The sequence below is a fragment of the Aspergillus sydowii genome (genome assembly GCF_001890705.1).
Source record: "Aspergillus sydowii CBS 593.65 unplaced genomic scaffold ASPSYscaffold_5, whole genome shotgun sequence".
NCBI classification, from domain to species: Eukaryota; Fungi; Ascomycota; class Eurotiomycetes; order Eurotiales; family Aspergillaceae; genus Aspergillus; species Aspergillus sydowii.
The window spans coordinates 2264361-2288531 of record NW_024467863.1 but is presented as its reverse complement, the minus strand read 5'-3'; the positions used below and the strand labels follow the sequence as shown (position 1 = coordinate 2288531).

General features: G+C 49.0%; 9 protein-coding genes across 9 annotated transcripts; 4 read left to right on the top strand and 5 right to left on the bottom strand.

The window, feature by feature from the left end:
• Positions 1-280: 280 nt before the first annotated feature.
• ASPSYDRAFT_89999 (uncharacterized protein) lies at positions 281-1214 on the top strand (the record flags this gene model as incomplete). Its single annotated transcript, XM_040852259.1, has 3 exons — positions 281-291; positions 358-724; positions 774-1214. The coding sequence occupies 3 exons, from the start codon at positions 281-283 to the stop codon at positions 1212-1214; spliced, it is 819 nt and encodes a 272-aa protein (XP_040703092.1).
• Positions 1215-9427: 8213 nt separating this feature from the next.
• Positions 9428-10870, top strand: ASPSYDRAFT_79103 (uncharacterized protein; the record flags this gene model as incomplete). The annotated part of the gene is given in 8 exon segments (XM_040850987.1): positions 9428-9554; positions 9692-9926; positions 9946-10150; positions 10198-10434; positions 10455-10490; positions 10553-10603; positions 10662-10733; positions 10772-10870. The coding sequence occupies 8 exon segments, from the start codon at positions 9428-9430 to the stop codon at positions 10868-10870; spliced, it is 1062 nt and encodes a 353-aa protein (XP_040703091.1).
• Positions 10871-12609: 1739 nt separating this feature from the next.
• ASPSYDRAFT_1005295 (purine-cytosine permease family protein) lies at positions 12610-14526 on the bottom strand. Its single transcript, XM_040839721.1, has one exon. It carries the CDS (start codon positions 14306-14308, stop codon positions 13019-13021), a length of 1290 nt encoding a protein of 429 aa, XP_040703090.1. The 5' UTR covers positions 14309-14526; the 3' UTR covers positions 12610-13018.
• Positions 14527-14745: 219 nt separating this feature from the next.
• Positions 14746-15345, bottom strand: ASPSYDRAFT_31891 (uncharacterized protein; the record flags this gene model as incomplete). Its single annotated transcript, XM_040844924.1, has 1 exon — positions 14746-15345. The coding sequence occupies one exon, from the start codon at positions 15343-15345 to the stop codon at positions 14746-14748; it is 600 nt and encodes a 199-aa protein (XP_040703089.1).
• A 1111-nt stretch (positions 15346-16456) lies between these two features.
• Positions 16457-17086, bottom strand: ASPSYDRAFT_31890 (uncharacterized protein; the record flags this gene model as incomplete). Its single annotated transcript, XM_040844923.1, has 1 exon — positions 16457-17086. The coding sequence occupies one exon, from the start codon at positions 17084-17086 to the stop codon at positions 16457-16459; it is 630 nt and encodes a 209-aa protein (XP_040703088.1).
• A 507-nt stretch (positions 17087-17593) lies between these two features.
• ASPSYDRAFT_45721 (uncharacterized protein) lies at positions 17594-18713 on the bottom strand. Its single transcript, XM_040847102.1, has 2 exons — positions 17929-18713; positions 17594-17778 (listed from the first exon to the last, which is right to left on the bottom strand). The coding sequence occupies exons 1-2, from the start codon at positions 18642-18644 to the stop codon at positions 17775-17777; spliced, it is 720 nt and encodes a 239-aa protein (XP_040703087.1). The 5' UTR covers positions 18645-18713; the 3' UTR covers positions 17594-17774.
• Positions 18714-20301: 1588 nt separating this feature from the next.
• ASPSYDRAFT_1005285 (uncharacterized protein) lies at positions 20302-20605 on the top strand. The gene has a single exon (XM_040839720.1). The coding sequence runs from the start codon at positions 20357-20359 to the stop codon at positions 20534-20536; it is 180 nt and encodes a 59-aa protein (XP_040703086.1). The 5' UTR covers positions 20302-20356; the 3' UTR covers positions 20537-20605.
• Positions 20606-21413: 808 nt separating this feature from the next.
• Positions 21414-22984, top strand: ASPSYDRAFT_45719 (uncharacterized protein). The gene is made up of 5 exons (XM_040847101.1): positions 21414-21746; positions 21806-21986; positions 22049-22092; positions 22150-22318; positions 22370-22984. The coding sequence occupies exons 1-5, from the start codon at positions 21668-21670 to the stop codon at positions 22893-22895; spliced, it is 999 nt and encodes a 332-aa protein (XP_040703085.1). The 5' UTR covers positions 21414-21667; the 3' UTR covers positions 22896-22984.
• Positions 22985-23308: 324 nt separating this feature from the next.
• ASPSYDRAFT_45718 (uncharacterized protein) lies at positions 23309-24010 on the bottom strand. The gene is made up of 3 exons (XM_040847100.1): positions 23832-24010; positions 23724-23780; positions 23309-23669 (listed from the first exon to the last, which is right to left on the bottom strand). The coding sequence occupies exons 1-3, from the start codon at positions 23969-23971 to the stop codon at positions 23558-23560; spliced, it is 309 nt and encodes a 102-aa protein (XP_040703084.1). The 5' UTR covers positions 23972-24010; the 3' UTR covers positions 23309-23557.
• Between the last annotated feature and the right edge of the window lie 161 nt (positions 24011-24171).

Below are 24171 nucleotides of genomic sequence, written 5' to 3'. Positions count from 1 at the left end.
ACCCGATTGGTCTTTAGACCATCGTGGGCGTCTTGTCGTAAAAACTCCGAAGGGAGTCCACCAGGAGGGTGGTTATGCCCTCCACCTCCGCGGTGAGGAGCTGTCCGAGGATCAAGCCTGTAGTCATTGTCAGATCGGGGGAGTGTTCCGATCCTGTGTTGTTGGTCCAGAATATCGGGGTAGTGCTGTCTGGTTCGGGGCGTGTTCGAATTGTGTTTGGGCTGGTAGTGGCAGCAAATGTTCCGTTCGTGCCTCTCGAGGACTCAATGATTGGACCCCTATGTGCACCGAGTAAGTCGTTGTCTATTCTTGTCTAGCTCTTGTCTCTTCTAGCTTTGCTGATAGTAGCCCCGACAGGGAAATCCGGCAGTCTGGTGGTCTGGAGGAGGCTAGAAGGCGTTTGGAGGCATATGAGGCCTCACTCGCATCGATTCGCCCTAAGCCTACCCCGCGTCCTGGAGAGACGCCCTTGCCTATCATCGAATTGCCTGTAGGGCAAATTTCGGATTTGTTGAGATCTCCTCGGAACCCGTTGGATGGAAAGGTTCTCGCATGGGGAATCTCGCCGTCCTTGTGGCACGATCCCAATCTTCTCTTCGAGGCCGTTCGAGACCTCCAAACTTTTCAGGCCATCATCACCTCCCGTCTTCGTACACTTGGTGTTATCGATTCTATTGGCCAGCATGAGTTTTGGACAAGGGAAGCCCGTCATCTCCTAATCAATGTATGCTCCTGTCCTTGCCCTCCATTCCTTCTTTATTAATTCTATACAGGCTGTAAATATTCCGGACAGCGAGTTGTTCGTCGAGGGTTCTCCTTCGCCCTCCCGTCCGGTTTCGGTCCCTGAACGCGTCGCCCAGAAGCCTCCGCCCAGTCCTGCTGTAGGTGGTGGTGAGTCCAAGGAGGAGCCCTCGAAGAAACGGCGGCGTCATTCTCCTGGGTCAGCCAGGAAAAGAACCAAGACGGCCCCGGCTACGCCGAAGACTCCTGTGCCGGTTGCTATCGAAGATGACGATGACAGTGCTGGCTTTGCTCCGGAGGCTCTGATGACCGGTGCCTTGCGTGTAGGGTCTGTCGAGCTAGTCGATGATGCTTCTGTTCCCCATTTGGACAAGACGGCCACCAGCGAAGACGACAAGGAGGCTGATAATGGTGAAGGCAACGATGACAGCGATGATGGAGTGGATGATTTTACTGATATCGAGGAGACTTAGATGTTTTGTTGAGATTTCTTTTCCTGTTTTTCCTGGGCCGGTACCTGAACCTGTAGGTTTTGTCGGTCAGCCAGCCGTTAGTCTTGTCATAGAGTAGTTTCCTTTAGTTTTTAGCCATGAATAATGTTGCCAAGGTCTATCTCCATGCTCGTGCAGCTTTCCTTCAGTAAGTCTATCCCGATCACTCCTGACGACGTGGAATAACTACAGCAAATGGCCCATCGAAATCCGCCTCTCCGGCGTCCCTTCGAGGACGGAGATTCCTCCGGGGGCTTTCGCTTCTTCCAACTGCACTGTCGCCATCCGAGATAGGTGAGTCTTCTTCGGGTATCCAATCTTCTTCCCCGCCTGACTCCTGTGCACGCCGCCCAGAGTTGCGCACCTCTGTCGATCGTGCCGCTGTTTTATCTTGAGACTGAGTTTTGCGAGTACGCGGCTTCCTAGCCTTCCGTGCGTCCCTCTGATTCAGTTTCCTAACAGCATCTTCCTCCCCTACTTTGCCCGAGCGTACCCCTGTACGCTCCTGCCGTTCCCACTCCCGTTTAGTCCATGTGGACAGGTCGGAGTATGAGGGGAGATCTGGTTCGACAGCATCGATGATCTGCCGAACTTCAACTGGGTGGTGGAGCGTAAGTCCTACCTGCTTCAGTTTAGAGGCTAGTCGTGTCGACGACCAGAGCCTCTCGGGCTTATCGACGTTAGCCCGGATCAAGCGTTGGCCATTAACCAGGTTGCGGACAACTCGGCCATCGGGCTCTTCGATGGCGTAGGTTCCTAATGGGTGCCGCTTCAAAACCCGATATGGGCCAAACCACTTCGGCTGGAACTTCTGTGGTGTTTCATTACGCACAAGGACCCAGTTGCCCTTCTCGAAAGGATGCTCCTTGACGAGGTCGTCTCGGATAATTTGTCGTTTAATCGCGTGAGTCAGCAGTCGCTCATTCGCCAAGGCGCGGGCGTGCTGAATTCGGGTTAGTCGATCCTCCTGCATGGCCCTCTCCTTCTTTGTGTCGTCGTCGGGCAGTCTGGGCTTGACACCATAGACAAGTTCGAATGGGCTGGTGTCAGCGACGCTATGTACTCGAATTCGGGTGGCAAGGAGCGCCTGGGATAGGTACTCGTCCCAGAGACGCGTCGGTTTGCCTACAAGCATCTTCGTGAGCATCGAACCCAAGACTCCGTTCAACCTTTCTACTCGTCCATTTGTCCGCGGGTGGTGAGGCGTCGTGACCCGATGTTTTATCCTCAGGATCTGGACATAGTGGGCCACCACCTTCGACAAGATGTTTGGTCCGTTGTCTGACACCAACTCGCTCATCGCTCCGTATTGGACGAAGATATCCTCATGAAGGAAACGGGCAACGGCTTCGTCCGTTGCGTTTGGGACTGCTTTAGCTACCGGCCAGCCTGTAGCATAGTCGATCGCTGTTATAATCCATCGGTTCCCATTCGGAGTTGCTGGTAAGGGCCCGATAAGATCGATCCCCCATCGTTCGAAAGGTTCGACATCTCCCCGAAACATATGCGTCTGCTGCTCTCTTTCCAGACCTGTCTGGGATCGCTGCGACACTTGGCACGCTGGACACTCGTGTAACGCGGTCTGAATATCTCGGCGCATCGACGGCCACCATGCCCTCGTGCCTATGGCACCGAGTAGTCCTGGGTATCCCAGATGGCCATACGATTCGTGCATCCTTTTTACAAACGAGTTCCGAAGTCCTTCCTGTAGGTATGGAGCTTCAGTCCCATCTTTATCGACATGGAACAGGACATCCTCTGCGTCCGGATCTGTCATGTCCCTGCATCTGCCATAGGCAAAGTGCCTCCCGTCGGCCTCAATGCTCCTCGCCATCGAAGCATCCGACGGTAAAAATCCTTCGGTAAAATACCGTATCATACTGTCCTCCCATGTTTCAGCACCCTTCGACTGTATCGATACGAGCTGTCCTGCCGTTTTGTTCAACCATTGTGCTACAAATGCTTCGTCTGTGCTGTCGCCCACGGTAGCCGGGCCTTCTTCAACAAAGTCAGGCCGTCTACTGATGGCATCGGGCACCACTGCTTCTTTTCCCGGGCGATATCGGATAGCCAGGTCATAGGCTTGGAATTCTTCAACCCATCGTACCAAGCGTTTGGAGTAGGTCCGGGTCGTTGCAAGGTACTTCAGGCTCTCATGGTCCGTCAGGACCTCTGTCCTGGTCCCGTTCTCTAGGTGGTGTTCCCAGCACCTCAAGGCTTCCTTGATAGCCAACAATTCCTTCTCCTGCGTTGGGTAGTTCCGTTCCGCGCTATTCAACTTTCTCCCATCGAAGGCCACTGGATGCCATTTACCATCCTCCGCTGGCTGGCTGAGGACCATCCCGATCGCCCATTCCGACGCGTCCGTTTCGATCCGGAAACGTTCCGTCGGGTTGACGATGGAGAGGACGGGTGCCGTGACCAGTGCCTTTTTCAATTGTCGGAACGCCCTTTCGCAACTGGCGTTCCAAACCACCGATCGATACTTCCGCTTCCGTTCTCCCGCATCCTTTTCCTTTAGGAGTTCGTGTAACGGGGCCGCAATTCTGGCGAAGTCACGGACGAATCGCCGATAATACGTTGCCAACCCCAGGAACTGTCGAAGTTCGTGCACATTTCTCGGTTGTGGCCACTCATCGATGACTTCGAGCTTAGCTGGGACGGGTTGGACGGTTCCTCTGCCAATGATATGTCCGCAGAATTCCAGTTCCTCTACCCCGAGGATGCACTTTGAGCCTTTCACAAACATTTCGTTCCGCTGTAGCGTATCTAGAACTGTCCTCAGATGGTGCTCATGTTCTTCCCATGTATCTGAGAAGATAAGGATATCGTCGAGGTAGACGAAACAGAATGTCCCCAGATATGGAGCCAAGACCCGATTCATGAGTGTCTGAAACGTCGCCGGTGCGTTCGATAGCCCAAATGGCATGGCTAGGAATTCGTACTTTCCAAAGATAGTGTTAAACGCTGTCTTTTGGATTGATGCTTCTTCCATTCGGACTTGCCAGTACCCCGAAAGGAGGTCAATCTTTGAGAGATATGTTGCTCCTCCGACCTGGTCGATAAGATCCTGGATGCGTGGGAGTGGATATCCGTTCTTGCGTGTCTTTTGGTTCAGCAATCGGTAGTCAATACACATCCTCCATCTTCCGTCAGGTTTTGGAGCGAAGACGACAGGGAAACCCCATGGGCTAGATGACACCTTAATAATCCCCTTATCGAGGAGCTCTGTGAGCTGCCTCTTCAACTCGTCTAGCTTTTGCGGTGACAGAGGATAAAAAGGTTGATTCACTGGCGGCTCATCGCCAGTATCGATATGGTGTTCGAGTCCTCGGTCAGGAGGAAGCGTTGGTGGTAGTTCCTCCCGAAAGACAGCCGCGAACTCCTTCGTGATTGCTTCAACCTTCTCTTCTATCGTGGCGTTGCTATTCTGGAGTGGTCGAATGACCGCCAGAACGGCGTCCTTCTTCCGCTTCTTTAAGATCCTAATAGCTTGCTTTGCACTCATCAGTTCCAGTGTCGATTCGACACTAGAAACGTGGTTTCTGATGTCGATGGGCCGGACAACATGTACATGCCGCCCGTCTTTCCCCTGGAGACGCATTTCGGACGTACTCCAATCAATCTGTGGGTTGGTTGCCTTCAACCAATCCCGCCCCAATATCATGTCATGATAGGGCAACTTCAACGCATACACTCCTACACTTGCTTTCCAATCTCCAAAGGCCATCGGTAATTGGAGATGTCCTCTCGTGGTCAAGGACTCCCCATTTGCTACCCCTACTTCCAGTTGTTCTGCGCTTCGGGAGGTCCGATAATCCCGAAGGTGGTCAGCCAACTGGGTCGACAGGAACGAGTGGCTAGCTCCAGAGTCAATAAGGACCTTCACGACCTTGGCAAGTCCTCCAAACCCAATGGTGCAAACATATGAGGCGATGTCTGATCCTACGGCGTGCAACGTAGCCGTCTTCTGCCGGGGTGCCTTCAAGGTCGGGGGCTCGCGCGTGGCCGGGGGTTCCAACGTATCCGGAACTCCCAATTCCCAAGCTTCCGTCCTGGAGGCTTTTGCCATTCGCGCCACTAGTCCCTCCTCATCCAGCGGCCTTATTCTTTTCCCGAGCCTTTCGACTCGGTTCCTTTACCATGGGCCCGTTGGCGACAGGTGGATTTCGAGTGCCCTTTTCCACCACACTGGAAACATGCTTTATTTGCTGAGCACCACGCCCGCCATTCCGGACTCCCTTTCTTCGGTCGATTAGGTTGTGTGGTGAGTGCGCTCAGATCCATGGCGTCGGTTTGGTCGATGCCGGTCGACGCGTTATTCATGTAGTATCCCGCAATGGCGTTGCCTTGTTCGTACTGGCTGAACCTCTGTACTAACTCCTCAAACCTTGTGGGGTGATCAAGGTCCCTTGCGAGTCGGGCTTGAAGAGCGGGCTTAGCTCCCATCTTGAAGTATCGGATTACAAGATGTTCAGGTAGAGGGGGCTTGATCTGGGCAGCCATGTTCGAGAACCGACTACTATAGTTTGCCACGCTACTGTTTCCTTGCGTGCAGCTAATAAAGCGCTCCCACTTCTTATCCTCACTGAGGAGTTCTTTGAAGTTATCCAGAATCCATTGTCGGAACCCTTCCCAAGTATCGATGGGTTCGATCCCGCTATCCCGCACTCTTTCACTTCGGGCTCGCCACATGGTTTTTGCTGTTCCATCAAGGAAGTCTTTGATGTAGTAAATCTTCTGGACATCCGAAGGGTTCTTTTCCGCCAGGGTGCGTTCGGCTTCGAAGTACTCCTCCACTGATTGAAGCCATCTCCTTGCGGCATCGTTGGCAACCTGCCCGCCATACTTTGGGGGTTTCTTTATGTCCGATGACTTCAGGTACGGTTTCGTGGTTCTGGTTTGGATGGTCCCTTCCTGGCTCAGGGTTGTCGTCTCTGTCGATGTTCCTTGCGGTGTCTCCTGTGGCGTGGCTATGGTACTATTCTGCTGTTCCCTTAGGGCTGTAAGGGTTTCCTCTTGCCGTTGCCATCGGTTCTCCGCCTCCCTTAGCCTGTTTCTGTTCTCCTGCTGGGATCGGTTCCACTGATCCAAGGCTTGGGCCAAGGCCGGAGTGTGGACGTTCTCTGCGACTGCAAGGTTCCACATTGTCGTGATGTTCTGGTCCCAGTGAGGCAAGGGGGCGTTAGGGTCACGGTTGTCGGAGTTGTTGTTGAAGTTTTGTTGGGGGTTCGCCATTATCAGAATTATCGTAATCGGTGTTCTTGATCCGTTAAGGTTACCGTCCCCAAGACGCTATCCTCACGCCTCCTGAAATATTCGTCCGTTGGTTTCCTCTCGTGGTTTGGAGGCATGGAAGTTTTTTTTTTTTTTTTTTCACGGGTGGACCTGTTATTATCGTGATCGTCGATAGGTTCCTACTCGTTTCGGTTTTCGGAGAGTTCGGTCTACCGACTTCCTTCCTCTAAGGTCACCGGTGAAATCGAAGACATGCTACCAGATGTGATAACATCCTGAGGTTCGGTAAATATCGAGGTCGTCGAAATGCCGGAGTGCAGCCCGAAGGCTCACTCCCCGGCGTTCTTATTATTCTAACTACGTCTACCTAAGCTTCCTATATATAGTCGAGCTGAGCTATCGGCAATAGAACTATCCGATAGTGGACCTTCTCTGATATTCCATTATCAAACCATCCGAAGACAGGACTTCGCGAGTATCGACGTCTCCGATATACATCGGGGGCATCGATACCACCGAGTACTGACTCGGGGAATCACAATAGTCTAATCCTACTCAGGCATGCTTTTCAGGCTTGGATAATCCAGCTCTGCTACTGGAAATATCTGCTCTTCCCTACTTATATTTAAGGATAAATACTTTGGTGAGTTCGCCCACGTGGTCAGTAGTTTCTGGCATGTAGGAATAGGTCATTACTATTAAGTCTATAATAACCGCGTTGATCTGGTCCCCTACAGACTAATTACCAGTAAGGTTCTCTATATCTTCTATATTAATAAACTAGACAGTGTTCGATCCCGAAGCGGGAGGTGTCAGTGGTATAGAGTTAGTAGATCGCGGGTGCGTACCCAGGGGTAGGGTGTTTAGGTTACCGGTAATCCGAGACTGGTAGAATTAATAGATAGAAGGGGTTTAGAGAGACTGCTGTTAGAGTTTATCTTGCTCTTCCTGAGGAAGTGGAGTATTAGAGCAAGATAGGGTAATATAGCTAGGTTATCTATAATACTAGTATATGTGGCTAGTACTAGTAGAAGGGGTTGCAGGTCCCTGGCTGGGGATATTAAACTAGTGTCTGTATTAGCTATTACCATTCTTATTAAAGCTTATCTTTATCTTCTTAATATAGCCTGCTAAGTTAGCTAGTAGCTTGTTCTATATAGTTGTGTTATTATTTATAAGTTCTTCTACTGTCTTTACTGGTTTAACTATAGCTACAGTAGAGTTCCCTAGTTCTATCTTATTATAGCTTAACGCGGCATGAAAAACATCTTCTACTGAGGTGGCTTGGGACAACCGCTTTATATTATCCACGTGAAGGGTAAGTACTATCTGTTATATAGGTAAGTCTATCCCGTGGATAAACCAGCTGATAATAGATTTGTCAGTATTCTTTAGAGCTAAGTACGCCAGCCTGTAGAACTTAGTAATATAGTTTTTAAGGGGCTGACCTAATTAATAAAGGTCTGCTATCTTGCCTAAAATATCCCTAGTAATAACTTTAGAAGTAAGCCGGGGGAACCTTTTCTAAAGTACTTAGGCTAGTTCCTTCTAATTATCCTGGATTTAAGTAGGAAGATTATTAATAAATTCTTCAGCAGCGTCCTTCAGGCCTCCTAATATAGTTATAAGGATTGCCTTGTCTTTATTATCAACCTTAATACCAGCCTAATAGAACTTGTATTACTTTATATAAAGGTCTACCTTCTTACCAGGCTCCCTGTAAAAGACTGGGGTGTTAGAAGGTAGTATCCTAGTGATTTTTACTTTTAGTTAGTCTTTTATTAGATTTGCTAGCTCTTCTTCTTTGTTGTCTCTGGTATAAGGATTATTAGTAATATTAAAAAGGGACTTGCTGCTGATGTCTGAGTTAACTAGGTATTTGGTAGTAGAATCTAGCAGGGGATTTAGTTCACGGGTCTTGTCTATTACCCGCAGTTGCTGAAATCTTCAGGAGAGTACTTTAAATTAGTCTAATACTATCCTCTTCCCCTGAGTTATACATTAGTTCTTTTCCTCAGGACAGAGGGAGGGAAAGAATGTGTTATGGTTATAGTCAGGCTAAGCTAAGTGGGTTTATAGTATTCTATATTCTAGAAGGTATTAATATTACTGCTGAGTCTCTAAATCTTCTACTGCACTCTATAGAGCTAAAGAGAAGTTAAATAGAATAATTATTCTGATAGGGTAAATAAGAAAACAGCTTTATAATCTACTAAAAAACTGAGGGTATTCTTGTAGAGGGATCCAGGGAATCACTCGGTAGAAGGGGAGGGAAACCCCTACTAATCTTAGTGACTGTTAGGGAAGGTGCGCCCTTAAGGCTTCTCCTGCCTTGATTAGGAAGGAACCTCCCTCTACTCCTCTATTACCCCAGATTATAACCTGGATAAGCAGGGTGATGTTGTATACTGAAAATTATCAGGAATTATAATTCCTGATATACTAAATATAAGCTAGCCTGGATCTAGCCCCACCTGTAGTTAGGATCTAGGCGTTGCTGTTGGTCACGGCCTGCACGGGGACTCCTCGGAGTAAGCAGGCAATATCTTTACTTTCCTGTATTAGTCACTAAATAATAATCCTTCTCACTAAAGAACTTCTGTATCATGTTTCTCTTTAATTTTGGAAGAATTTAAACAGTAGAGAAGAGTTGCAATTGAATTCTGAATGTAATTCTTATATTGCTAAAAGCTAGGATCCTTATAAAATCCATCACTGGTGGGAGTCGCTGAACATGACGAAAATCAAGTAACAACGGAAAAACTATCGCACCGTCTTCCGAGGTGCTACAATACGGAGTTAAGAGGTCTCGGCACCGTTGGCACGCTTGTACTCGTGAACAAAGGCCGCCTTCGCCTGGGTAACTCGAGAGATATATTTGGTATTTATAAAATTCAATAGACTCGGGATTTACGCATTCAGCGAACAAATAACTTACCCTCTGACCAGGCCTTAAAATGCCGCTCAACTGGCAGGCCGTTGTATCTTACCCGCCTGCGCACAATGGACCCTGGAATGCTAAGCTCGAGGAGGTTTCTATTCGAGATATTAAACCAGACGAATGCCTGGTGGAGATTGTGGCTAGTGGAATCTGCCATACAGATCTCGGAATCGCATCGCGACCAGAATCTATTTTCCCTAGAGTCCTGGGCCATTAAGGTAGGTAGATTTCTATCCATACAAAAAAGGAAAACTTAACCTGACTGACCTACCTCCAAAAGGTGCCGGGTACTTGAGAAAAATCGGCTCAGACGTGCCCAGATCACCAATGAACCTGAACGAAGGAGACCCTGTTCTGCTATCCATCGCGTTTTGCGGTGCGTGTCCAAGTTGTCAGGCTGGGCACCCATCCTACTGCTACGACGCTTACGGTTTAAACTTTGCCCACCCAGGCTGTGACAGTTACCAAGTGATCGCAGCACCCGGGCAGGATACTGCATCCCCTGTAGTGGGTGGGTTCTTGCGGCCAGTCAAGCCTCGGAAGCCTAGCGGTCGTAAGTGCAAGCTGCATTGTCAGCCTGGCCGGGATCGCAAAATCCCGGGAGGAACTACAACTGTTCGCTCCGCTTGGCTGCGGATTCCAGACCGGGGCCGGCACTCTTTCGAACCTGGGGAAAGCACAGCCTGATGACTCGGTTACTATCCTCGGCCTTGGCGGAGTTGGACTTTCGGCGGTCATGGTGAGTGAGCACTTATCATACTATTACAAGAATAATATGGAAATCAGAGAAAGATTATCGGTTGTCGACGTATCATTGCAGTCGATTGTATCCCGGATGGACTGTCGCTTGCGACAGAGCTGGATGCCACGCATGTGATTCATACTGGAGAGCTTACTACAAGTCTCACGGACGCTGTCCAGTTGGCAACGGAAGGATTGGGCTCCTCTCTCACTCTTGACACGACGGAAGTACTTTCAATCATCCGTGAGTCGCTGGAAATGACTAGTGTGCTAGGCCGAATGGTTCTACTAGGATGGCGAAGGACCCCCTCAAGATAGATATGACCAAATTTAAACTGGTACGTCAATATTCTTCATGTATGATCTGAGAGTCATGGGTTAATTTCTGCTATGTATGAAGGCCGGAAAGACTCTTCTTGGCAGTGTGCAAGGGGATGTGATTCCGTCAAAGGTGGGCCTGCTAACTCACCTGCCTGCGTATTTCCTGTGCTGACTGGGGCTATTGGAAGTATATTCTACAACTTCTTGGATGGTACCGGGCGGGCAAGCTCCCAATCGAAAAACTCGTGCGCTTCTACAAGGTAATCAAGTTATGGTACACTGCGAACAACTGCAATAGCCTGAGGACCATGCCACTGCTGTACAAGATATGACAGCAGGACATACAGTGAAGCCCATTGTAGAATTAATTATGAAGGACGATTTTTCAGCCTGTTAAATTCAACCGGCAGTCAACACTTTAATGATGTCACATTCAAAGACCAAGATCATAAATAAGTAGGTGCATTTGTAAGGCATTAAGTCTGTGGCTCTATAAAATGACTTTAAGCAACTATTTAAATTATATATATATATATATATATATTAATAAAATAAATAAATAAATAAATAAATAAAACTCTGCTACATATTGTTGAACACCGAATATACTTCCTCTCCCTTCTCCCTCTTCTCCCCAATCCATGGCTTGATGTGGATCCAATTGGTGATCCTTAGCTTGATCGGATTTAGTCATGGCAATAAAGACATGAAAGCTACTACGGGCTGATTCCGTCCATGGTAGTGACGGGGAGTTAAGAATTACTGTACTGCCGCCGGACTTAAAAAAAATCACGTCCCCGCCAGACAGCCTACTAAATGCAAACACTTATGTATATTTTTGCTACGGACCACGTTGAGAGATTGAATAATAGTTATCGATATTTACCAGCCAATTCCGCAATATTCGGTATCAGGTGTAAGATTGGCACTTGATAAGATCCTCTTTCCTTCATTCCCTCTCTTGTGAATGCGACCGCAGCTATGGCCTCTGAAATGCCCGCCCTTATGGAGAGACGCCTCTTTATTAATGGCGAGGCTAGTGGGCCACTTAAACTTGGTCGTTGAACACAAACAGCATTCCTTGATGGCCAATCTCACTATCCTGACGCTTTAGTTTCGGCCTGCCTCAAATGCAGCAACCTTTTCATTAACTTCGCCTACAACATTGGAAAGGGTTTCTCTAATATATTAAGATAGAGAAATAAGATAGTAAATTAGTCCTTGAAGAGGAGGAGGTCTTAAGTATACTAAGAGCTATTTTATCCTGCCTGTAATCTTTATAAATATATTGGAAAATGCGCAGATTATAAAAGAGAAGATATTTAGATCTATACTAAAAATTAATATATTTAAGATAAAGGGTGATATTATCTAAAATGTAAATACTACAGGGTTCAGACTCTACATTACTATTTATACTTATAATATAAGCTGGGCGATGTGCTTAGCTAAGGTTATAGAGGCCAGGACTGTAAGTATTAATTATACAAGCCTGACTGGAAGATTTAATCTTCCCTTTAGAGGGTACAAGTCCAGTGGGATTGGAAGGGAAGCGATTCATCACAGCCTAAACAATTACCTTAAAACGAAGACCGTGCTTTTGAAACTTGAGAAGTGTAAGTTAGATCATATATATAGATAAATATTGCAATTTTAAATAGACTGCCAGGCTTTCAAGATACACGGAATAAATCGTTTTTTAATACGTTTATATTTATACGTGAAATATCAGAGGGGCGAGGACAGTCCAGATGTGACCCAAATACACAACTATTAGCTACAATGATGTACACTGTATTGGGCGTTGCGTGGAGATTCCACCAGCCAAGACTATTAACTTTACAATAGCTTCTTACAGGCATGGGCTTAATTAGAACAGCCTGGGGCTAAAATGAACTTGCGTAACTTACTCAAGCACATTCCACCATCGCGACCTACCTTTGAGCACACGGCCAGTGGACTGCTGTGGATTCGCAACGAGCCGCGGTGGAGACATACGAAGTGAACGAGGAGACAGAGCCAGACTACGATAATGATCTGGCTTTGGAGTACGGAGTCTCTTGGGATTTAATGCGCAGAATTGTGTACAGACCCGCTTTTCAGAAGAGATCGTACCCATCGCGGAGAGTTGTAGTTCCATGGATCAACATAACATTTCTCTGGGTATATTGAACAATATAACCAAGTTCCTGCGACTTAACAAGGTGTGATGTTTAATAAATAGCAGGGGTTTCGTATTTTTGTATTAATTAATTCACCCTCCGCTGGTATAGGTCAAAGACAAGATCATGTACTTTACTCCCCGAGTTGTCATAAGTTGTTATAACTTCCAGATTCGCCGTTCCCACAGCCTCAACGGGACATACAAGACCCCAGACACAACTGCCGCCAGGATCCAACTGATATCAGTCCCATTTTTACCGCCAATCCATGAAGCAATAGGGCCAGTCCACCAAGTCTGGCTCATTGAAATAATAGCAACAACAGTGCCCAAAACCCAGGCAGTAGCAGCCGCAAACCCATACGGAAGCTGGGAGGGAACATTTCACACAGGGAGGTCATACCTATATCCCCGCCTCCAAATAAAGTGCTCGAGGAAGAAAACAGTACAGAACGGTACAAGCCAGTAAGCGCAGATGAGCAAAAAGTTCGTCAATACATCCTCTAGATAATCCCGAGCAGCCAAAGAAAGAGCCAGGAATACAATACTTCCAGCGAATGACCAAGCCAGACGCGATACACGGAGAAATGTGGTGGAAGTCATCTGTACACTCAAGCCCAGGGAATAGAGATTAGCTGTTGTGACGGCGGCCGTAGACAGTCCAAGGAGGAATTCAACGAGGTATCCAAACTCGCGGATACCCGGTGCCTGGTCTTCGAACACAGAGCCAACAAGTCCACCCATTCCTCGTTCGTCATATAAAGTCTGAAGTCTAGGGTCTGGGCTCGAAATGAGGGTTCCAATTGCCGCGCCCAGCAGCTCAATCAGCACCTGGCTTGACAACAAACCACCATACGCATAGGAAAATGTCGTCCGGTCATCGATCTCGGACCGTATGTAAACACCGTAGTCAGCAGCCATTGGAGCCCACGCAGCCTCAAACCCAATTATCGATGTACTGAAGGAGAGTATATTCGAAGCCTCAGTGGCCCCATGGCCCATGGGGACGTTGATAAATTTCTGTGCCCCGAATCCCGCCGTTATACAGAAACAGATCAGCATGACGATCCAGGAATACCTAGTGTATGTATGAAGGACCCTGTATCCGCAAAGCCCTAAGGTAATAGCGACCAGGCCAACAATCAGAACCGAGATGGCCATGGGTAGCTTCCCCGAGCCCACATCGTGGAGAACCGAAGCCCCAGAGAGAGCATTGACGATCGACCATCCGAGCATATTGATCAGGTAGAGCAAGGCGAGTACCTTCGAGGGCCACCATCCGAAAGAATAACGTGGGACAACCATTGTACGCAATCCGAGCTTTGGGCCGAATCGCGCAGCCAGGGCTGGAAAGACCGCGCCGAGGATATTGAACAGGACAATGGCGAGAAACGAATCCCACCAGCCTAGGCCAAACGTCGTTGGGCCGAGGAAGCCTGTGGCCAGAGTAGCAGTATTGCAGTTCGCCGCGAAGAAGACTGTGAATAGATCTCGCGGGTGTTGGTCGGTGCGTAACTCCTCTGGAACGGGCTCGATTCCATAGTCCTCGATATTCAGCTTGCGATACCACCACCGCATATTCGGCCAAAGTGTAGAGTGTGAGGCGGTCGTCCTATACTGAAGCTCTTCTGTCATCTCTGTTGGGAATTCAGGACCGGGGCTGATGTTCTCCATTTCAGCGCGGCAGATAAGATGACCTCGAACCCCCGCCTCCTTACTGCCAGGTTGCACAGAAATGCTCGATTGGTCCAATAAGGTAGGGCAAGAGAGCGGTCTGACATTAGCTTTGTCTCAACTGGTGAGGTGAAGAAAGATCTCCCGTGCACTCCGAGTATATGTGGCTTTTTCCTTCGCCAGTACCTGGTATCCAGACGGCCCTAGGGCGATTCAACAGAGCCCACCCAGATCAGAATAAAGATAACGAACCGTCCATTCTCTAGGTTCCAGTTAGTGGTGGTAGAGTCCTAAATGCATCCCCCCGCATTTGCGTGTGGGTGACATGTTTCCTTTTGAGTTCTCGGTTGTTTCTAGAAATTCTTTCTCTCTGCCGTTGCACGGGAAGATGTCGTAATATGAATGATTGATTGACAGAATATTATATACAGTCGCTCCTATTTCCCGTTACCTGCAGGAAGCTCAACAGCCTCGCCGGAGTACAATTCCTGCGGAGGCACCCTAGCCTCTGTCTCCAGAGCATTTTGACCGTCGAGTTCATGGCGAATGCGCTCTTCAGCCGATAACTCGGGTTTTTCATGAAGCTTATCTGGCCCACTGCCCTGTTCTGCAGCATCTTGGGCTTCTTCACGTCGATTCAGTCTCCTAATTATCAGGAAAGGTGCCCCGATAATAAGAAAAACCCCGGCGACTGATCCAACAACTGGACCGGCGATCCACGCGCTAGACTCTGAAGTTGACGAGTCTTCGGTAGACGCAGCGGAATCCGAGGAGCCTGCGTCTGTGGTTGTTCCTGCATCACTACTCCCAGTCATTGTCGGGACACTGGTAGAGGTGGGCGACTTCGTCGGCGATATGAATCCGTAGACACTCCCCGTCTCCAAGATGACAGACATCGCGGACACCATTTCGGAATGATCGGTGGTATACAGAGACTGGCACAGGTTCACGATCTTTAGAATCTCTTGCGCATCTCCAACGTCAAAATAGTCGTTTATCCTGCCCTTTTCTCGAATACAGTCGGCGCAGTCCTTCATGTTGCCCAGAAACAGCTCACCGAGCCCCCGTTCTTTGTCGCACAACTCTTCCGTGCTCGCAGGGTCGTAGTCCTGCTTGGCAAACGCTGGCGGGCTTGTTAGTTTTGTCCGGTATATATCCAGAGAATGGTTGCGTACTGCAAGACTGGTAGCATCCCGGGTATGCTGACAATGATGTTGATGTTGATGATGATGATGATGTTGTTGTTGTTTTTGTTGTTGTTTCTGTTGTTGTCTGTGCAGCGGAAATACCGGCAAGTATAGCAACAGTAAGGACCAGCATGCGAAGCTCCATTGTTACAGACTCCTGCCAGCGTGGCTGGAGTTGGGACTTTGGGGGAAAAAAAAAAAAAAAAAAAAAAAGAAGGCGGACTGAGCCGCAACGACTCCGAGTAAGAACATTAAATAATAAAAAAGGGTCGCAGCCATGTGGAACGCAGCCCTGGGGCGATGCACTAAAGGCCCCTTGGCGCCCCCAGGCTGGTTAGACTCGCGAGCTCTCGTCCGCCCCTGGGCTGAATACGGCACGGAGAAGAGATAAGCCAACAGGTGCCTCCACTAAAACAGCTGCTGCGGTCTTCTCATTCCACGGGGCCGTGGCTATGCTGCCTGCCAATCTGTCTGATCACTGCGCTAAATGGGGGCTACTCCAGAACGCCCCCACATTGATCAGCACGACGCTGAGCCCGACAGCTCTGCCGCTCGTCTGAGAGATTATAACACTGGCATGGCTGGTGACAACCTTCAACCGCAGAGCCATATAACGGTGGGAGATCTGTTCAGAACGGACCTACTCTCGTTTGACACCGGGACAAGACTGCGCTAAGTATGACACGCGGCTGGCGCTGGGAGTAACGAATGGACAATGGCCGGCACTGGGGTAAAACCATTTTGATCGTTTGCGAAGGGATCTGGACCATCCTGGTTCTTTTCTATATCACCAGGGTTTCTCTTGTCCTTGGATCATTGATGCCGCCAATCAGTCTTCCTCATTGTATGGAAGGCCAAACTGAAATCTGCCTAGTCGTCACCTCAAGACCCTGCAGAAGTAAATTGCCTTGCATATGCACTTCCAGGCAATCGTCTTGTGCTAGAATTTAACTGTGAAGCTTCAAACTGTTGTAGGAAACCGATGCCGGACAGGATTGCCGTCTGCGCCTGACACAATCCAAGTACCGTCTCTCAAGGGCTGAAAGTCCTCATCTTCGCGCGAATACGCGTCGAGAGGGCCCAAATGTGCCCCAGTGTGTACGTCCACGGTATTATAATGTAGCCACTCCTCACCATCAGTCTCACCCTTGACAGTGACGACGGCGATTCGCAACTCAAGGAAACCGCCGATATAATGTACACAAGCCTCATCACCCTCATCGCCCTCATACCCAAAATCCCCCACAGACAGGCGCAGCAAAACGTCCGCGCCAGGAAACGCATGGAAGGCAGCGTCGCGCCCACCATACTCAACCGTCATAAACGTCCGGCCGTCAGTCGCCATGTCAATCAGACAGCGATCATCCGATCCATAAGCGTGCAAGTCAATCTCCCTGTCCTCGCGAGCCAGCACTGCTCGATACATCTTCACCCCATCCTGGCCCTCGCCGACACTAAACAAAATATTTCGGCCGTCGGGATGCAAGGCGAAGGTCGCGCCCTGGCCAACACTGTCTAGTTCCACCCAGGCGTCCTCGTCACCCAAGTCCGCGTCCAGCGCGACTAACAGGTCAGGTCCGCGGTCGTTCATTGCATCAGGGAAATACACCCACAGGCACGAGCCGTCCCGAGAAAAGACGCACTAACCACTAGCCACACTGGTAGAGGTGGAGCCGGGCTCGAGGTCGTAATGCCAGAGCAGGACCCTTTTGATTGATGCACACTAGGCTGTGGCGGTTGAAGAAGGCTGCGCGATCCAGGCTCGGTGTTACAGCATGGCTTAGCCATCTGCGGTTGTCGGTGGACCTGGGATCAATTGGAAATGTGGCTGCTGGTTTCAGCGTGTCCGTGCTGCCTGAGAACGGTGGGATGTGGTAGGCACGGATCTCCCCGTTTAGATAGCGAGTGGTGGGCTGCATTACTGTGAATAAGGCTTTGAGGGGAGAATGATTGTTCCAGGGGGAAGAGAGGGTTGAGAGGGGATGGAATCCGTGCTCTCGTATTCAGTGGGCGATCAGTTGAGCATCTGCCTGAGACAGACCCGGATAGGATGAAGCAAGCGATGTCTATCTACGATACGAAAGCACTTGGAAGGTACCGGGCCTTTTATTTCGTATGTTATGCCAGAAAAATGCAGCCATATTGTTATTCAGTTCAATGCATGTAGTCCGTTTTTGTACTCCCAATCGGTGCATGTAGCTTGATAGGAACAAAGTCACCCTGCCTAGACATCCAACGAATATGCCATGGGCATCGGAAAATTGCCTAGCACTATTAATTCATCTGAGAGGAAGACAAAATGTTAGCAATCCGACTTGCAACAACCCTCGCANTTACACATTATATTCCAATCATGTCGAAGCAGGACCACAAACGCGATGCCCACTATTCCACCAGATTAACGAACAAAGAAGGGCCCGGGTTCAAACGCACATGGGAGTAGGAGTAGGCATCGTAGTAATCGACGCCGAAGTCGGTCCAAAGCTACCACCCAAAGGCCCAATCCCAAGCGGCAAGCCACACGGCGACTGCGGTGCCCTCAAACAGCCATGGAGAAACTGCCCGAGGTTTCCAGGCTGATTACCCGACCTCAGCACATGCTGTGGCGAATATGCTGGAATCAGGGACGTGCTGTTAGCCGGGAACTCAGTGGCCATCTGCTGTGCCGCAAGATAGGAAGCAACGGCAGCACGCTCAGCGCCCAGTCTTGACATTAGGAATGAGACGTCCGGTGTTTTGGTGTACGCTGCCAGTCCGACGAAGGCGCCAGCGGCAGTCCTTTCGACCTTTAGAGCGTTTTGAACAAATGTTTGACCGTCCGGGGATGCTGGGAAGGTGAAGTTGCAGCCTGGGGGTGTGACATTCGGGATCCGGGAGGCGAGTATTTGGGCAGCGCGCACTGAAAGGAGGTTGATTCGCTGAATTCCTTGGAAGTTGAATACATATTCGGCCTTTGCGCTATTGGGGGCGCTGTTTAAGAAAGAGTTGTTTAATGGTTTCTGGGAATAGAATTGATCCAGATAGGAGCTCAGCGACCAGCCAAATGCAACAACGGCAGCATCGTTGGAAGTCGGAGTGCAGTTGCTAGGACTCTGTGCTGTTGCGGCGGAGAGGAGGAGGAGACTGCTAAAAGTTTTAAGGAAACGCATTGCGAATGCTAGTGTCTGAATGGAGATATATAATATTGGTGATGATTCAAATAGCGGCTATCACAAAACTCAAGTAGACACTCGTGGAAAGCACGAAGGAATGGGTAGAACCTATTGACGCGGTCGCTATTGTTCTCTTAAAACAGCCATTTCCCCTCGTTTCAATATCACCACCGATGAAGTTGGACAGTGGATGATGCAACCACTTCGGAGATTCCATACTCTCATTGCAGCGCCACACCCAGTGATCAAAGTGGGAAATTGTCGGGCTTTCGCTTTTAGAGGTATAGATGTGCAGATATAACTCATAATTAACACATTTGACTTTGCCTGCCCGTGGACCGAACATCAGATTTTTTGTTGGATTGTTGGGGAGTCGGATGCATGCGGATGTACCCCAGATCGCGGTAGCCATTAAATATAGAACATCCCGTGGCGAGTTCTGTCCATCAGACTTAAATCGGCGGCTGCATCTTCCACCTATCGCTTACAGCTGTGGGCCTGATACTACTATGGCTCTCGTCATCGACAATGTGATGGTGTGCAGACGGGCGGTTCCTAGAATTGCCGTGTGCCTTGGAGTCGCAGTCGAAGTCGCAGTGCGTGTCTAAGTGATGATGCAGTCAACGACTGTCGCACCCTGCGGGAATTATACCCGTACGTATTTTTTATCTTGGTATAATAGAAGACTTGGCGATGCAACAATCGTCAGCCCAGCATGCCCTTGGTGGAGTCCGGGGATACAGTCCTGTTTTCAGCACCAGATTACACTGCCACTGTAGGTTTCAAAGCAGCATCTCTCCATTGGTGATTTAGGATTGCATAACTGGTCAAAAAAACCAACGCGATAGTCCGAGACGACAGTGAAGTTTATTCGTCCCATACTCCAGCTGCCGTTATACCATTCCGCCACCACCATTTGTAACATCGAGGCTATCATGCCAAATGCATCGCCAATCCAGCACGCATTTGAGCCGGTTCTTGCCGAAAAATGCGGGGAGTCCGAATTACTCAAACTGGAATATGCCCTGCATCAAACTCAAATTGCGAAATGGTTGGCCCAGCAGCAAAGCACACGCCACCCAGGGTTGAGAGAAGGACAAGCTAATTGAACCTAGGTAGGCCAGCAGGGTACACCCTATCGTAGTATTGGATTTTCATTCCGCTCTCTATTATCTTCAATGAACCCCGCAGCCGACCATCTCCCCTCAATATGACCTCCACTGCTAAGCCGGGGTCGATGAGGCCTCGGAAGGCTACTGGGATCTGTGATTCCCAAATATTAGTAATCTAAAGCCCGATGCTGGGATATTGACTCCGAAATGGACAACTTTGGGCTCGTGATGGTTGGCCTCGGGTAAGAGTCGAGTGCAGCGTAGTTAAATTGTACATCCCAGCATATTTGAAATAATTAATATACTATGAAACAAACCGAAGGTAATCATGACCGGCACTATGCAGGTGAAAAAAGTCCAGGCCTTCCTGGAACGAATTGGGGGTGACTTAGCAGAGTCTTTATATCGCGGTCCCACGTTGCGCAATACAATGATGTCTGGCTAAGATTGGTGATAAATTAATACGTGACCCAGCTAATACCTGCCTGCATATACGAAGGTCCGATACGTTCCACAAAGCCACTTTGGATTTTTTTTCAGCAGTCAATTTTAAGGGATAGTTGTAGGGTTTATATCTGCTGGTAACTGGCGCCAACTATGAGTATCACGTACGATACGCAGCCTAATGGTGTTGTTATATCACCGACTCAATTCATCAAGATGGCGAAACAGGTCGAGCTGAAGGTGAATGGGGTCTGGAACAGTCGGAGCATGCTTAAAACCTTTGCAAGGCGCCCCGGTGCGACATGGAAAGCCAAATGCGAGGACCACATCTGAGCTATCAATATTGACTTCAGCCCCGTCAGGCCAAGGAATTTATTTCCGGTGGTCAATTGGCAGGTATCTTTCTCAGGGTCAGTCAAAGTCGTACAATCTGGAAAATTATCCTGCAGCTTACCTACTCTACAACGCGGGCAAGGGCTACGCGGTGTGAGCGTCAACGCCTGAAGAGTTGCTAATCAATGTAAGACCTTGGCTGCATGGATCCACACAAACCGGAAAATGAATCCAAGCCTATAGGTTCCTAACCTGGGCTGGGCGCTTCGCTTACTGCTCGCCGAGGCCAAACTAGCACAGCAAAGGGGCTCCTTGCATTGCAACCAATAATCTAAAAATACCGATCATGCCTTTCAGAGTTTGAACGATGTCTATGTGTTCCATAATCCCTCATACTTAGGCCATGGCCGTCTCAGTAGTGGGCCAAGATATGAACCAGAGTCTACGCATATAAGCATACCCTAAGTGAAGGAAACCACGAGTCCGTGCGGAGCTGGTCAGTTTTAAACAGCATTAACACATGTCTACCACTTAAGCGAATTCGACCATGAGAAAGATCCTGAGATACAATCCAAACTGCAGGTCTCTTCCAGTCATGAAGCAGTGCATGATGTCCTTTATCACCGTGGGCTAGGGGTGACCTGGTCCGTCTTTGTATATCCCGCAATACAGTTCATATTAAGCCACAAGACAGCCATTGGATGTTAAAAATGGATCACCAAAGCCCCCTGTTCAAGGCCCAAACTTAAGGTTGCCATGGATGGACCCAACAACGTCCACGTTTCTGCCCAAAATACCAGTCAGCCGTACAGACTTGGTGGAGGACGCCCCTCGGCTGTTCTTACCATATTCTCTGGACATAGCGGTTGGACGTTGGGGCTGTGGTAAGACCCTTTTGTGTCGGTGCCAACGGGGCCCTTAAGGGTAGCGTGGTTGGTCGACGTGAACGCTTATGCAACTTGTACCACCTCCGGCCGATTACACAGTTGCTTACCACGTGTAAGCAATTCAGCCTTGGGGAGTTGCTGTATATATGAGCCGGTAGTGAGAAAGCTCGGTGTTTATTTATGTTTTCTCAAGGAAAAGTCATTTCCAACGTTTTCTCTTTCCCACAACCGCTATTTTCACAATATGAACGATTGTCCTAGTGCACGCTGCTGGTGGACTCCAGAAGAAGACCGCATCCTCCAGCAGGAGGTTCAGACTCAACGTATGTATTCATACCGACAACATTTCATCTAGGTGGTCCTCCACTCACGCAGTGTCCAGTTGATATTGGAGGAGGGCAAGGCGCCAAGAATTGGAGTGCTATTGCAGAAAGGCTCCCAGGGAGATCCAATAAAGACTCCCGCAAGCGTTGGACGAAGATCAGCTCAAGCAGCCGCAAAGGCACCTGGAGCAGCGCGGAAGACCACCTCTTACGCAAAGGAGTGGCTATATTTGGCTTTCAGTGCGTAAAGCAGGGTTCCTCAACACTCCTGGGCTATTCAACTGATACTTCGTGATCATCAGGTGGACAAAAGTTGCAGATATCGTTGTCAGTCGTCATCCTGACCGTACGTATTCCTTCCTTAATCCAATATATAGCTATGGTCTAACAAGCTGTGGTATAGAATGTGCAAAGCGATGGCATCACTCCATTGATCCAAACGTAAAGCGAACGCCATGGACGCGAGAAGAGGATTCCACTCTGCTATTCGCCGTTCCAATAATTGGTCGTGACTGGAAAGAGATCGGACGACAATATTTCCCCAGTCGGTCCACCACTGATATAAAGAACCGGTGAGTATTGTGTGTACCCCTGCAGTAGGTCGACAGGCTAAGTGATATAAGATATGTGATACTGAGCCGCCGCCATGCAATCCCAACATCCGGCCAGCATGCTGATGGCCTTCTGTCGCAAGGGCATATAAAACAGGTAGATATTCCAGGGATTGATCTGTCCTTTGCTACTAGTTCCTATGGCTCAGGCATTTATAATTTGGCCGCCGATTATCCCAATGAGACCGAACTTCCCCGGTACATTTCCAATAACCCGTGTACGCTTTCTCTCCGCGATATCCCTGATTCGAATATTGTATTAAGCAATCAGGACTGGACCGCATTCAAGGGACAACTCAGCGACCTAAACAACATGTCCCCCGGGGTATCCGCTCTGTCTGACGAAAGCTATCGCACAAGCCCCCTTACCAATGGCAGTCTTCCACAAACACCGGGTACATCTAGTGAACCCCGACTTCCGGCATCCAGCACGCTCGTCCTCGAAGAGCTCCAGCCTGAGGCAGTCGGTCTGGTGATTGACGCATTACTGAAAACAAAATCAAAGTTCAAAATGCGATTGTACAGCACTGGATCGTGATCATTAGATGGGGAGTTAACACTGTACAAACGGCAGCATAACTATTGATTAAACTTACATTTATCGATTTACTATAATTCGATTCATCTTGTAGCGCCATGGTGGCTCCTTGAACAGCGCCTTTGATAAACAGCGCCGCACTGTGTAACCAGCCTGTTCCTTCCAGGATAAAGATCCCTGATAGGGTCAGTCGCACTTTCCCTATATTGTACTCCGTAGTATCTGGACCAGGCAGGTACAGGTGGATTTCCCAGAGATGCCGGTGTTGATCGCGCCTTCCGGGGTACCTAGGTGGTCATGGCTTCTACATCGGGCAGCCTGTTATATCCTGCTCATCTTCGGAAAGAGCGACCGAGTAGTTGCTCTTTCCTTCTTAAGTATTGCTCTACCGTACCAGCATTATTTCTTGAGTACGGCCTGTGGCGTGGTCATTATTGGACTGATGCCCGTTGTTTAATTTAGTACTTCGGCTAATCTGATATGTCGATATGTACCTGCATTAACGCGATAAGGCTATCACGTCATGCAAATCAATTATGGTACACAAGACCATGTCCCCAGTCCCCACTAACTATCCGACACATCATGTATTCTCAGTTCTATTGAATCCATTGGCAATATATAGGTACTTCCTTGGAGACGTGGACATCCACTTGTGTAATCTAGTCACTGCCAGGCACAGAGCACCGGATACCATTCGCACCGTCCGGCATTTCCACCTCCGGATTCTCGGTCGAAATTGTCCCAATAACCGGGCCAGTACATCCCGAATCACTAATATCCATTAGCAGACATGTCGTATGATTGATTGAAGAAGTTAGGACATACACCCAGAAGCGACAGTTGGTTCCTGTGACTCCGCCGTTAAGACGAGCGCCGTAAGTGCTGAGTTTGTTAATACCCACCCGACATTAACCTGGAGACATGGAGACATACCCCTGGAACAGGTCGATGCAGGTTCCGTCAGTCTGGATCTCAAGGTCGTTGGTTCCTCCGCCCTTCATGATCTGGGTGACGCTGACAGCGAGGGAGCTGGACGCGAAGAGACCAAGGGAGAGGGCAGCAGTGAGCTTCATTTTCGATATTCAATAATGCTTCGTAGATTAAAATGTGGCTGTAGTCGATAATTGAGAATTGATCGAGGTGAGAAAGAACAAGCCCATTTATATCCTCAGACCACGAATACGAGGTATGACCGCATAACTGCTGACTCCGTGGCGGAGCTCTTGGCTGGGAGCCTGGCAGTGTGTGAAGCCCCAGTGCCTGGAGATTGAAG